This window comes from Ascaphus truei, chromosome 21, assembly GCF_040206685.1.
Source record: "Ascaphus truei isolate aAscTru1 chromosome 21, aAscTru1.hap1, whole genome shotgun sequence".
Taxonomy (NCBI): domain Eukaryota; kingdom Metazoa; phylum Chordata; class Amphibia; order Anura; family Ascaphidae; genus Ascaphus; species Ascaphus truei.
The window spans coordinates 5,751,349-5,766,190 of record NC_134503.1 but is presented as its reverse complement, the minus strand read 5'-3'; the positions used below and the strand labels follow the sequence as shown (position 1 = coordinate 5,766,190).

Genomic DNA, 14,842 nt, shown 5'->3' with positions numbered 1-14,842 from the left:
AAGCTGTAACATCCAGCCTCATTACACTCATACACTTATGACCCATCCTCCCTCAGCAGGCTCCCCACTAGACAATTAATGGAGACACACACACACACACTAAAGGTGCAGTCCCACTAGGGAACACTTTCCCCCCCTTTAAACAACTCCAGCGTAACTCATCAGCTCTGCAATTGTTTTGATGTTTTAACTGCTTATAAAACAAGGTAGAAATACTTCTGGGATAACAAACATCCCTTTAGAAGCCAGAAGTACTGCATGACGAGGAAGGGACCTCGCCACAAAGTGGGAAACGTCTTCATTATGTCTGGAAGCAGGCTACTCGCAACAGAAGATACCTACCAACCAGCCTGCATTTAATTGACGGGCAGCAAAGCAATTACTTGATAGATTTAAAGCTGCAGTTCAGGCAATATCCTGCATGTGTGTGTGTTTTTTTTTTTTAATAAATCAGTTCTGTAGTAAGAAAAAATATTTAGCATTTTCTGTTTTTAAAAAAACAACTTTGAAAGACCAATTTTCTTGTATTCTATTTTAACAAGCATGCTTGTTCCTATAGCAACCATTTACATTCCCCATATTTAAAGATGTCGCCAAACTTTGCCGATCGATAGACGGAGAACGAATTGACCGGCTGCTATGCAGTTCTTTAGGTAAGTAGAGATTGTCCACATGAAACTATTGAAGTAAAAAAATAAATAAAAAAAAAAAAAAAAGAGACTGCAGCTTTAATGTCAGCATAACAAGTACAAATGTATCTCTTTTGGGAAGAGAACGTTTGTATCCTTTACCTCTTAAAACCAAGGCTTCATTTATAGTGCAGGGGCGAGCACTGATGGGGAGGCGTGGCCGTGACATCGCAGGCTGGTTCGCCCTCATTGGCTGAACCGCTCATGTGACGCGAACAAAAATAGTTTGTCGCTTCAAAATTCTGCCGTGCGGTCGTGTGCACTGTGGCGTGCCTGATAGAGGACCTATATTTTGTTCACACCGCGCGCACTAAAATCACAACATCTCTTCAGGAGTAGATGAAGCTGGTAAAAAAGGAGCACTGCAAAAAGAGAGAACTGGGAAAATAACAAAAACTTGGAGGCATAAAGCCTAAAATGTAAAAAACGGAAGAGAAACCAACGCGTTTTGCGCCAGTCGGCGCTTTATCAAAGAATGTTTCTAGAGTCAAAATGGTGCCTCTTCATAAGCACTCCCCTACCGGAAGACTTGCCACCTGTGTTCCCAGGTAAAGAACCCCCAGGGAACAAAAACTCCAGTGAATGAAAACACCGGAGAGCTGACAATCTAACTGTGTCAGAGATGCACCCACAAAAAAGGAAACACACAGAATAATCAAAATTAGGACAATCATAGGGACAGTAAATAAAATGGACTCTGGTAACATTCAAAATAAAATCAAGTAAACTGGATGTCTAAAGAATAAACAATCAAACAATGATAAATTAACATTGATCAAATATGACAATAAGTCACAAATGTAAATACAGATGAAGTATAATTGTATGAAACCTGACGTTCCAATAAACGAATCATGTGCAAGTTCAATAGAAACTCAATGGCAAAAATATATCTAATTCCATAAAGTTTAATGTGAGCCAAAAGTAATTTATTAGATAACCTATCATCTGGAGCAGGGGTGCGCGGGTGGTTGCAGAGGCCCCGCGCTCTTCCCACAGGCACACAGTTTATAGATGGTTCCCCCCCATAACATCTGCTAACTATGCAGACATTACATTTCTTTTTTTTTTTAAACATTAAAAAACACTTGATTTGTGTAATCAGTCGAACTAGATGTCACCTATAGAACACGCCCCTGCATTAAGTACGTTAATCCTAGGAGGGACTGCCCCTTTAAATGCCTGTAACTAACCCAATAGGAAGAAGTGTGCAGACGCCCGCTGTAGGAATTCACAAGGACACACAGGGGGGGTCGGGTCATTACAATGGAGCATAAAGTAGCTGGCACAGAAGGGGTTAAGTTAAGCCTGCTGGCAGAGGTCAGCCGCCATGGCCCTGTACTTCGGGAGTTCCGCCCCTTTTTACCTCCTAGCAGAAGGATAGAAAGGGGTGGGTATAACCTCCCTCCCACCCCCCCCTCTCCTTCCTTCCCCTGACCAAGAACAATCTGGGATAGCAAGGGCCCCCCAGCTGGATGGGGAATCGTAAAGCAATTAATCAAGGTGTCTAAAAGGCCGAGGAGACAAGTGCTGGGCTGGGAGCCCTATCTGTCAATTTCACAACGTTTATCATGGAAATGTGACTGGGCGAGAGCGACAGAGAGAGGGGTGGGGGGGGGTGGGGGGGGGGAACGGGGACGCACTGAACTCAATGCTGCAGGACGTCTCAAAGGAAGCACTCCTGCCCAATACACTCGCTCAGCGTCAATGCTTCAAAACGGGCGCCTTCCAAGTTCAACTGGTGTCAAGTCGCTCCAATTGTGTGTCGTTACCAACGTATGAAGGTGCCCCGCGCTGCACTTCCTCAGTGTCAGGCCTGAGACGGCACGGGCTTTCTGCCCAAGGACAAAGTCGTACACTGAAGGTCAGTGCTCTTCAAATCGGTTACCCAAAGAACCGGATCAGAAAAAGAAAGGAGTAGAACGGCCACAAGAGTAGCGGAATATCATTCAGGGTGCGTGTAAAATACGTAGAAATGTCAATCATTTCAAACTCTGTACCATATGTACGTACAGGACCTTACAAGTGCGTTTTAAAGTGAACAAAAGTGCACTTGGCCGCCTGGGAAGCGACATTGATAATCAGAAGTAGACAGTCCAAGGGCCTACAGTTAAAGAGCTATGCTGTAGGTCCACAATCTACTACCCCCCCCAATGTATCTAATTGGCCAATACAAGGCCCCGCATCTTGTGAAAAATGTATGACTTTTCTGTGGCTCTGCTAAACGCAAGAATATCCGCTACTCCTGGTCGTCGGACTAATGACCGCTACATTAATAAGATTGCAAACAGATCACAAGAAAACAGGTTTACCTCTAGCATCAAGTACGAATATACAGCGACCGCCAAATGACATCACATACAAAGTGACACCCTTATTAAATGCCTCGCATGGTTCTCGGCCAATGAAAGGGTTGAGAAACATTCCCTTACGTGCGATTAGCCGTCTCCTGACAGTAAGGCAATGACTGGGAGGGTGTACACACATTCATACGGCAGATCTTCTTGCTATCAAAAGGAAACTAGACCGAGGTCCCGCCTACTCCGTGTTTATCCCCGGAGATGATCCGTGGTTCCCTCCATGCCTCCCTGAGACACCCCTGCCACATTCATAAAATCAGAAGGCCAGACAAGCATACTCGCCAGGTGTACACAAATTGGACACGGCAGTCTGGATCGCCCGGGCACCCCGCAGACATTGCATTGGTGACTCCAGAGACAGATCTGTAGTTTTGTTTTATCCCCATAGTTTAAAAATAAAGTGTAAGAGCCTATATTACTGGGGGATCTCGGAGGTCGGGGACCACCCCATCCCTTTAGAAGCAGAAACGTGTCCAGTGATAGATATGGTTGTTAACCTCAGAAAAGGAGCACAACGAAGCAGCCATCTTAAAGATGACCCATTGAAAAAGCATTTAAAAATTCAGACCTTATAGGGTTTCTTTTATTTTAATAAGAAATTGATACGAGGAGGTATTTCTAAATTTGGAGAAAAAAAATAAAATAAAAAACCGTTACAAAATTATTCTATGGGGACAGGGGTCTCGGCCACGGATTTTGATAAATATTAAAAGCCACGATATTGCTGATCCAACGTGGATCCGATGCCACGTAGGACTGCGAGTAAAAAAAACAAACAAGAGGTTGCGGCTATCGTGGGGAAAGCTATGTGAGGGTATACACGGAGGATACACCGCGTGTGCTGAACAAGTCCCCGTGCATTGAAAGGGCCTTTTGCTCGTGGCAAATATCGACACCGGAACTCAGTCAGGGCGACTTACCGCCGGTTGTCTTGCCGTCACCTCGTCGCCATCATCAAATGTCCCCCCCGGTCGCCATCTTTAAATGTCCTCCCCCCGCAGGAAATTGAAGTGGCTTGCGTGACGTGCCCTGCAGCTGGCCAGGACGACATCTAAAAATGGCGGCTGGGTGGACATTTAAAGATGGTGGTGAGGTGACCTGCAGTGAGACGTCCTGGCGGTTGATCGCCGGTGGCAAGTTGGTCGCGGACAAACGTCCCAGACCTCCCGTGCATGTCTGCAATGTGAGCGTAAACACAGAGTATGCGCAGTGTGCGCACAAAATGAGCCCCTGTGCATGTCTGCAATGTGAGCGTAAACACAGAGTATGCGCAGTGTGCGCGCAAAATGAGCCCCTGTGCATGTCTGCCACGTATACACTGTGTACTCAAATCAAGTTTTTCTGCCAGTGAGCCCTACCTTTGCCAATCACAAGTCCGCACTTGTCCGCCGGCACAGTGTACGTTATCTCCTGCATTCCTCCTGGAGTACCAATGTTCCAATCTCCACGGCTACGGCCCCTTCCCCGCACGATGGCGAGGCTTCCGAAACCATCACGTTCCTGCAGTGGGAGGGAAGCCATTTCTATTGAGTGTTTTCCGCCCTGCGGGCAGCGAGACGCCACCCGGCCAAACAGAACTCATGGCACAAACGTATTTAATAAACCAAGTGATTACAATCTTGTATTCCTCAGACAACCATAAAGTGACTGTATCGAGGTCCCAAGAGACCCATCTCCCCTGTTCCTGACTGCAAAGCCACACTAACTAGAACAGGGTCTTCCCTGAAACTTCCCATGTGTACTGTGCAGAGGGCATTAAAACATCGCTACCTTATGTTCTAGGCTTAGGGAAGCTTCCATGAAACATGTCATCTCAACATCATTCCTGCAGATGTGTGTGCATCAAGCTCCCTTACAAGGCTAATCTCCATGTGATATCCCCGCGTACGCTTCCATGGCTGCTTTGAAGCGCTCACCTGTGCTGTCAGAATGAGCTCGTTGATAATGTGAGCAGCGTGCTGGCACCGATCGGGCAGGCCCATTACCTGCGCCACTCGCTCAGGGCTGATTCCGTCATCTGCAGGGGGGGACGACAAACAACCATTTAACCACATGTGCAGACGCTCGTCACCAGGAAGCACTGATCCTGACTGCTACGTAGGCGTGTAAGCCAACAAAGATACAGGTTGGTATATACAAGGCACACAATACAGTTTGTGAGGAAGGTCTTCGTCCGAATGTAATAGTCCTAGGGGTCCCTGATTACTTTGCCAACGCTGCCATTTAAACCTGAGGACATTATCAAAGTTCTACACATGGGGTGACCAACTCCAGTCTTCAAGGGCCACCAACAGCTCAGGTTTAAAGGATCTCTGCTTCAGCACAGGTGGCTCAGTCGAAGACCACACCCCCTGTGCTGAAGCTGGGATATGCTGGAAACCTGACCTGTTGGAGGGGGGGGGGGGGGGCCTTAAGGACTGGAGTTGAGCACCCCTGTAGTAGAGGACTATTAAGGCTGCAGACCGCAGGGGCTCAGCTGTTATTGCTATTACATGGCCACTGTTTTGCACCCAACACATTTTATGTGGATGTAATCAGCACTATCTTTTCAACAGAGAGAGATAAAGGACAGCTGGACGCACACAGCGGTAAGTACTGTGAGAGCCCGGCAGGCTGCAGAGATCAGTGAAATCCACAAACCTGGTTTGAACTGAATTCTCACTCCCGCATCATTCTGAATCTTTTTGATCATCTCCCCATTTCTTCCTATTATGATTCCCACAGCAAACCTGGGTACAGACACCTGAAAGGGTAGAAAGAGAGGGGCGCTCATACAGAAGTACCAGGCAAAAGGATCCGGTGCTTACAGGATCCGGCATCGCTGCAAGAGACGCATGAAATTAGGACCGAGCTCTACATCTTTCCTGTAAGAGACAATCCAAGCGTGTGGTTTTTGTTACTCTTTATCATAGGAATGAAGCAGGGGGTCTCCACAGCTGAACCGCATTCATTTCGGCCCCAGGGACCCCCGGAGATGCTTACCTCTGTAGGGGATGTCGGTAGCCGCTCCACTTGGCTAGCAGGGAACATGTAATGGCATACTTTAAAAGAACCCCTGCGGGCCAATAGGAAGCGTGACGTCATCTGACGTGGCTTCCTATTGGCCCATGTGACGCAGGAGCTTTAAAACGTTGCAGAGATACCGGCACCCCCTTCGGTGGTCTGTATCTCAGGATGCAGGAGTTCCCGCAGCTGAAATTGTTGGGGTTCAGCTATAGAGACCCCCTGCTTCAATCCTATGTTAAAATAATTTAAAAGAACAGGAATGCATGTTCTTTTAAGGCATGGATGTACAGATACACCCGCACATTCCCGTATTTCTCATGCAAGCCCACCAGAAGTGTGGGTCACATTAGGGACGTTTCCTATTGGGGCCAGCACTGGAGCAACTGCAAACCCGGGATTTGAACTGTAAATGCCATCAGTCGCCGGCAGTGAGGAACTCCGTTACCAGTTAGAGGGATGATCACTCCTCTAGTAAAAAAGGAGCTCAAAGTTAAGGGGCTTTAAAGAAAATGCATTATAATTCATATTATAGGCCAAATGGTTTAAGATTCTGAGCCTAAACATTAACAAAAGCCCTGCTCTGACTCGGCACGACACTCGCGCAAATAACAGTCGTAACGCCCGCTGGGGAGGGAAGGGTTGCGAGCCGGGCGGGTCGAAGGAGGGTACACACCCTGCAGTAGGTCAGAGGGAAGAGGAGGGCATTGTACCAATCATCCATATCTAAAAAAAAACCTTTGGGGATTATTACTGGAGTAACAGTAACTTGTGAACAGCAGAGTATCCCCCTCCACTTACCTCTACGCTCCCCCCTCCCATCCTGGAGCTGAAGTCGCTGCGCACCCCTCGGAAGTCGGCCTGGTCCTTCTCTCGGATGATCTCCAACACCAGCTCTCGGGCTTGCTGCAGGAGAAGAGCGCGCGTTACAGCCAGGGACGGCAGGAGGAGCGCGCGTTACAGCCCAGGGACGGCAGGAGGAGCGCGCGTTACAGCCCAGGGACGGCAGGAGGAGCGCGCGTTACAGCCCAGGGACGGCAGGAGGAGCGCGCGTTACAGCCAGGGACGGCAGGAGGAGCGCGCGTTACAGCCAGGGACGGCAGGAGGAGCGCGCGTTACAGCCAGGGACGGGACAAGGACGGCAGGAGGAGCGCGCGTTACAGCCAGGGACGGGACAAGGACGGCAGGAGGAGCGCGCGTTACAGCCCAGGGACGGGACAAGGACGGCAGGAGGAGCGCGCGTTACAGCCCAGGGACGGGACAAGGACGGCAGGAGGAGCGCGCGTTACAGCCCAGGGACGGGACAAGGACGGCAGGAGGAGCGCGCGTTACAGCCAGGGACGGGACAAGGACGGCAGGAGGAGCGCGCGTTACAGCCAGGGACGGGACAAGGACGGCAGGAGGAGCGCGCGTTACAGCCAGGGACGGGACAAGGACGGCAGGAGGAGCGCGCGTTACAGCCCAGGGACGGGACAAGGACGGCAGGAGGAGCGCGCGTTACAGCCAGGGACGGGACAAGGACGGCAGGAGGAGCGCGCGTTACAGCCAGGGACGGGACAAGGACGGCAGGAGGAGCGCGCGTTACAGCCCAGGGACGGGACAAGGACGGCAGGAGGAGCGCGCGTTACAGCCCAGGGACGGGACAAGGACGGCAGGAGGAGCGCGCGTTACAGCCCAGGGACGGGACAAGGACGGCAGGAGGAGCGCGCGTTACAGCCCAGGGACAAGGACGGCAGGAGGAGCGCGCGTTACAGCCCAGGGACGGGACAAGGACGGCAGGAGGAGCGCGCGTTACAGCCCAGGGACGGGACAAGGACGGCAGGAGGAGCGCGCGTTACAGCCCAGGGACGGGACAAGGACGGCAGGAGGAGCGCGCGTTACAGCCCAGGGACGGGACAAGGACGGCAGGAGGAGCGCGCGTTACAGCCCAGGGACGGGACAAGGACGGCAGGAGGAGCGCGCGTTACAGCCCAGGGACGGGACAAGGACGGCAGGAGGAGCGCGCGTTACAGCCAGGGACGGGACAAGGACGGCAGGAGGAGCGCGCGTTACAGCCCAGGGACGGGACAAGGACGGCAGGAGGAGCGCGCGTTACAGCCAGGGACGGGACAAGGACGGCAGGAGGAGCGCGCGTTACAGCCCAGAGACGAGGACGGGACAAGGAGCGCGCGTTACAGCCCAGAGACAAGGACGGCAGGAGGAGCGCGCGTTACAGCCCAGGGACGGGACAAGGACGGCAGGAGGAGCGCGCGTTACAGCCAGGGACGGGACAAGGACGGCAGGAGGAGCGCGCGTTACAGCCCAGGGACGGGACAAGACGGCAGGAGGAGCGCGCGTTACAGCCCAGGGACGGGACAAGGACGGCAGGAGGAGCGCGCGTTACAGCCAAGGGACGGGACAAGGACGGCAGGAGGAGCGCGCGTTACAGCCCAGGGACGGGACAAGGACGGAAGGAGGAGCGCGCGTTACAGCCCAGGGACGGGACAAGGACGGCAGGAGGAGCGCGCGTTACAGCCCAGGGACGGGACAAGGACGGCAGGAGGAGCGCGCGTTACAGCCCAGGGACGGGACAAGGACGGCAGGAGGAGCGCGCGTTACAGCCCAGGGACGGGACAAGGACGGCAGGAGGAGCGCGCGTTACAGCCCAGGGACGGGACAAAGACGGCAGGAGGAGCGCGCGTTACAGCCCAGGGACGGGACAAGGACGGCAGGAGGAGCGCGCGTTACAGCCAGGGACGGGACAAGGACAGCAGGAGGAGCGCGCGTTACAGCCCAGGGACGGGACAAGGACGGCAGGAGGAGCGCGCGTTACAGCCAGGGACGGGACAAGGACGGCAGGAGGAGCGCGCGTTACAGCCCAGGGACGGGACAAGGACGGCAGGAGGAGCGCGCGTTACAGCCAGGGACGGGACAAGGACGGCAGGAGGAGCGCGCGTTACAGCCCAGGGACGGGACAAGACGGCAGGAGGAGCGCGCGTTACAGCCCAGGGACGGGACAAGGACGGCAGGAGGAGCGCGCGTTACAGCCAAGGGACGGGACAAGGACGGCAGGAGGAGCGCGCGTTACAGCCCAGGGACGGGACAAGGACGGAAGGAGGAGCGCGCGTTACAGCCCAGGGACGGGACAAGGACGGCAGGAGGAGCGCGCGTTACAGCCCAGGGACGGGACAAGGACGGCAGGAGGAGCGCGCGTTACAGCCCAGGGACGGGACAAGGACGGCAGGAGGAGCGCGCGTTACAGCCCAGGGACGGGACAAGGACGGCAGGAGGAGCGCGCGTTACAGCCCAGGGACGGGACAAGGACGGCAGGAGGAGCGCGCGTTACAGCCCAGGGACGGCAGGAGGAGCGCGCGTTACAGCCAGGGATGGGACAAGGACGGCAGGAGGAGCGCGCGTTACAGCCCAGGGACGGCAGGAGGAGCGCGCGTTACAGCCCAGGGACGGCAGGAGGAGCGCGCGTTACAGCCCAGGGACGGGCTAAGGACAGCAGGAGGAGCGTGCGTTACAGCCCAGGGATGGGACAAGGACGGCAGGAGGAGCGCGCGTTACAGCCAGGGACGGGACAAGGACAGCAGGAGGAGCGCGCGTTACAGCCCAGGGACGGGCTAAGGACAGCAGGAGGAGCGCGCGTTACAGCCCAGGGACAAGGACGGCAGGAGGAGCGCGCGTTACAGCCCAGGGACAAGGACGGCAGGAGGAGCGCGCGTTACAGCCAGGGATGGGACAAGGACGGCAGGAGGAGCGCGCGTTACAGCCCAGGGACAAGGACGGCAGGAGGAGCGCGCGTTACAGCCCAGAGACGGCAGGAGGAGCGCGCGTTACAGCCCAAGGACGGCAGGAGGAGCGCGCGTTACAGCCCAGGGACAAGGACGGCAGGAGGAGCGCGCGTTACAGCCCAGGGACGGCAGGAGGAGCGCGCGTTACAGCTCAGGGACGGCAGGAGGAGCGCGCGTTACAGCTCAGGGACGGCAGGAGGAGCGCGCGTTACAGCTCAGGGACGGCAGGAGGAGCGCGCGTTACAGCCCAAGGACGGCAGGAGGAGCGCGCGTTACAGCTCAAGGACGGCAGGAGGAGCGCGCGTTACAGCTCAGGGACGGCAGGAGGAGCGCGCGTTACAGCTCAGGGACGGCAGGAGGAGCGCGCGTTACAGCTCAGGGACGGCAGGAGGAGCGCGCGTTACAGCTCCGGGACGGCAGGAGGAGCGCGCGTTACAGCTCAGGGACGGCAGGAGGAGCGCGCGTTACAGCCCAAGGACGGCAGGAGGAGCGCGCGTTACAGCCCAAGGACAAGGACGGCAGGAGTAGCGCGCGTTACAGCCCAGGGACGGCAGGAGTAGCGCGCGTTACAGCCCAGGGACGGCAGGAGGAGCGCGCGTTACAGCCAGGGATGGGCTAAGGACAGCAGGAGGAGCGCGCGTTACAGCCCAGGGACGGGCTAAGGACAGCAGGAGGAGCGTGCGTTACAGCCCAGGGACGGCAGGAGGAGCGCGCGTTACAGCCCAGGGACGGCAGGAGGAGCGCGCGTTACAGCCCAGGGACGGCAGGAGGAGCGCGCGTTACAGCCCAGGGACGGCAGGAGGAGCGCGCGTTACAGCCCAGGGACGGCAGGAGGAGCGCGCGTTACAGCCCAGGGACGGCAGGAGGAGCGCGCGTTACAGCCCAGGGACAGCAGGAGGAGCGCGCGTTACAGCTCAGGGACGGGCTAAGGACAGCAGGAGGAGCGCGCGTTACAGTCCAGGGACGGCAGGAGGAGCGCGCGTTACAGCCCAGGGACGGCAGGAGGAGCGCGCGTTACAGCCCAGGGACGGCAGGAGGAGCGCGCGTTACAGCTCAGGGACGGGCTAAGGACAGCAGGAGGAGCGCGCGTTACAGTCCAGGGACGGCAGGAGGAGCGCGCGTTACAGCCCAGGGACGGCAGGAGGAGCGCGCGTTACAGCCCAGGGACGGGCTAAGGACAGCAGGAGGAGCGCACGTTACAGCCCAGGGACGGCAGGAGGAGCGCGCGTTACAGCCCAGGGACGGCAGGAGGAGCGCGCGTTACAGCCCAGGGACGGCAGGAGGAGCGCGCGTTACAGCCCAGGGACGGCAGGAGGAGCGCGCGTTACAGCCCAGGGACGGCAGGAGGAGCGCGCGTTACAGCCCAGGGACGGCAGGAGGAGCGCGCGTTACAGCCCAGGGACGGCAGGAGGAGCGCGCGTTACAGCCCAGGGACGGCAGGAGGAGCGCGCGTTACAGCCCAGGGACGGCAGGAGGAGCGCGCGTTACAGCCCAGGGACGGCAGGAGGAGCGCGCGTTACAGCCCAGGGACGGCAGGAGGAGCGCGCGTTACAGCCCAGAGACGGCAGGAGGAGCGCGCGTTACAGCTTTCGGATCAAGGACGGCAGGAGGAGCGCGCGTTACCACTCAGGGACAAAGGCAATTACTTCACGGCCTAGGGACAACAGACAGCGTTCATTGTCCTCCAGTCTCCAAGTCCCCCCTACTTTCCAATTAGATTGTAAGCTCTTTGGGACAGACTCCTTGTCCTAATGTTTTTTGGTCTAGCGCTTATTCCCATTAGGTGTTACAATAGTATGTCACGTGCATTACTGCTACAGGCGCTATACAAATACACACAACCCCCCACCTTATATAAGCTAACAAAAGCAGCCTACTTACGAGTAAATTAACACTTTGCAATGTTTTGCCAGCAAAGGGTTAAAGGATTGCAACCTGTATTTTAACCTGTGTCTGAGGTGTGCACCGCAACAGCGCACCGCAACAGCGCACCGCAACAGCGCACCGCAACAGCGCACCGCCTCAACGCACCGCCACAGCGCACCGCAACAGCGCACCGCCTCAACGCACGGCGCCTTTAAGACAGCCCTAATCAACTTGGCAGCTGTTTAACATGTTTCAGCGGCGGAGTGTTTATTGCCCAAACCACGCTTCAGTTACCCACAGGGACCGTAGTCCTAGTGAGGGGCAGAAACGATGATGCTGTTATCACACTGTGTGGCTGCTTTTCGCCTTCCCCTGAATCGGAGGCATGGCGAGCTCACCAATCCTGTATTACCGAAACCTTTAACTACGCGCCATTCAAACAACTTAGGGAACAAACAGCCATTGTTAAAACTTCGGTCCGAACGCGCGTACCTGCACTTTGAAATGGTCTCCTGTAATTCGGAGGGGTTTGTCGGCGCCAGTCGGTAATGGGCCGTCTTGAATCATGATCATTTTAACGCCGGTCCTCTCCTGGAAAAGAAAGGACGTGCTAAATGCCGAACGCCGACAGGGAGCAGGCGCCGACAGGGAGCAGGCACCCACAGCACATGCAGAGATTAGTTTTAAAGCGGGTGTCCCTGCTCCTGCATGGTTCTTTGTCAGTTTTACAATGCAACCCCGGCATTAAACGCTCAGTGACACGGAGTGCATTCCCACTGCTGGGAGCATACCAAGTCACATCGCACAAGATGTAGGGCAGGGGCGGCAAACTCCGGTCTTCAAGGGCCACCAACAGGTCCGGCTCTAAGGATATCCCAACTTCAGGACAGGTGGCTCGATCTTCGACAGCCACTGATTTACCTCACTCTGCCGAAGCAGGGATATCCTGAAAACCTGACCTGTTGGTGGCCCTCGAGGACTGGAGTTGGCCACTCCTGCACTACAGCCAAATTCAATGTCTGCCGTAGCTACTTCCAGTATAAGCTTCCAATTCATGTATTAAAAAAAAAAAAAAAAAGTGTTGTATTTTCTGGTGCAACAAAAAGCAGAGAAGATTAGATAAGAAATAAAAGAAAATTGGAGAAGGTTTAAAAAAACAAAAAAAAGTGTACTGTGTAAGGAAGACTGAGAATTAAGTGCCAATTAGAAGCAGCTCACACTCCTCGGAAAATTAACACTGTACAATGCATGCACCACACTGAGTGTAATTACACACTTATACCTGCTGAATCGCCAACGTAGTAACATGATGTGGATGGAATTGGGGGGGGGGGGGGGCGGTGGGGGGGGAAGCATCGGAAAGATGAACCCCTCCCCAAGGTACAGAATAAGAGAGCCCATGTTAACCCCCTCAATGCTGAAATGGCCAGTGCCCCAGGCCGTTACTTGCAGCCTCGGATGGGGGTCCGTACCTGCAGCTGTTTGATGGTCTCCCCGCCTTTGCCGATGACCAGACCCACTTTGGACGCCGGGATTAGGATCTCCTGGATTGTGCTGTTTCCGTCAATGTCATTGTGGAAGCCCGGTCCATTCCGACAGCGATCCACGATCTGCCCCAGGAGACGCTTCGCCTGACTGCAGGGGAACAGTGGGAGAGAGCACCGAGACGTGAGGCCAGGTAGCTGCTATCGGAGACATGATGCTGCCCTCACCAGCTACAGGTTTCTTTAGGTGCTTTATAAATGAGCAGCGCCCGACAGGTACACAGCAGGGCATTGTGGGTAACCATGATGCTGCCAGAGTGGCCTTCATGCGACCCAGAACCAATACTGACATCTTGTCTCACTAGCCCCCCCCACTGCGCCAGGAATTAAATTAAGCGCGAATGTTGGGGGGGGGCAGGAATTTCTTGACCATATATTGAATTACATACAGTGCCGCACACACTGTACATTTTTATATTAAATAAAATGCCAAAGTCACAACATCTTGTTATTTCCCCCTTACAGAAAAAGTGGGTAAAAATAGATATGTTATTTGCAGGTCTCGTCATCACCTTCACCACATAACCCATTGTATTGCGGCACTATTGCCATTTCAGAAGCATGCTCCCATAAGCAGCGAGAGTGCCTTGAAGAGCGCGGGGCCTCCAATCACCCCCCCCCCCCCAAAATCTCTGACCCCCAATTTGTGCACCCCTTGTGTTAGATACCCCCTCTGGCAATAAAAGGAGTTAAATAAAAGAAACAAAAAAAGACAGAGCGCACATGCACGAGCAGTCCGTGTAAGCCAGAACACACACTGTAATCGGCACTGTTGCTTTCACGGCACAGAGAGAAATAGCTATATATAAAAAACAAAACAGAAACCCTATGGCTTGCCATGTAATATGCAGTTGCCAATAACACTTATTCCAGCTCAGTGCTCAGCAGCGTGGCACAAATGAGGGGGCTTTGGAACGCCCTTAAAACGCCTGAGACTGGCTGCCAGCTCCCGGCGTAGAGCACGTGATTGGGGAAAATACAGCATCACCTCTGCCTGCTGTGATACAGTCAGGGACTTTTGTATTCGCTCGCCCAGCGAAAAAGTGCAGCAATTGTGGAAGTGAGATTGTAGCTTTGGGAAAAGGAGGGGGGATGGGGAGGGGGGTAGAGGAGACAAACAGGGGAGAAGATTTGAGTGAGATTATACCTAGCAAGATAGCAATTTTATATCAGCGAATACAAGCACAATGGGATTGTGGAGAAGGGGGGGAGAGGAAGAGATCTGGATGGGAGAGAAGGATGTAGCCAGCCTTATCGCCTTATCTTACTAAGGCTAAGTCCCCGGTGGTCACGGCGGCGCTCGTTACGGCTTGCGCGCCATACACCACAGTACAGCCCATCTGTGGGGCGTGTGGGCACGCAAAGCGCTGTGCCGCGATCAGCGCGCAGCCAATGGCAGGGCAGACAATGCCCCGTCATGGCTGCGCCCCCCCACAGATCACAGCTGTAGTCTGCACGTGCCGCCATACCGCCATGTGCGCGTGCAGTAGGGAGGACTGGGGCCATAGCCTTACTGGTAACACAAAAGATCACTGAGCTTTCATAGTGTTCAAGCAGAATATCCCACAGAGGTGGAAATAACCCCGGCTACATGTGTACTTACT

General features: G+C 54.7%; 1 protein-coding gene across 2 annotated transcripts in view; it reads right to left on the bottom strand.

Moving 5' to 3' along the window:
- Nucleotides 1-14,842, bottom strand: part of FUBP3 (far upstream element binding protein 3) — a 43,930-nt gene that overhangs the window by 13,368 nt on the left and 15,720 nt on the right. For both annotated transcript variants that reach the window (XM_075578693.1, XM_075578694.1), the window contains exons 7-12: nucleotides 13,167-13,329; nucleotides 12,187-12,285; nucleotides 6,854-6,958; nucleotides 5,690-5,792; nucleotides 4,966-5,066; nucleotides 4,408-4,549 (exon numbers count right to left, since the gene is read on the bottom strand). In XM_075578693.1, the coding sequence (XP_075434808.1) occupies nucleotides 4,408-4,549; nucleotides 4,966-5,066; nucleotides 5,690-5,792; nucleotides 6,854-6,958; nucleotides 12,187-12,285; nucleotides 13,167-13,329 (713 nt within the window). The remainder of the gene's footprint in view (nucleotides 1-4,407; nucleotides 4,550-4,965; nucleotides 5,067-5,689; nucleotides 5,793-6,853; nucleotides 6,959-12,186; nucleotides 12,286-13,166; nucleotides 13,330-14,842) is intronic.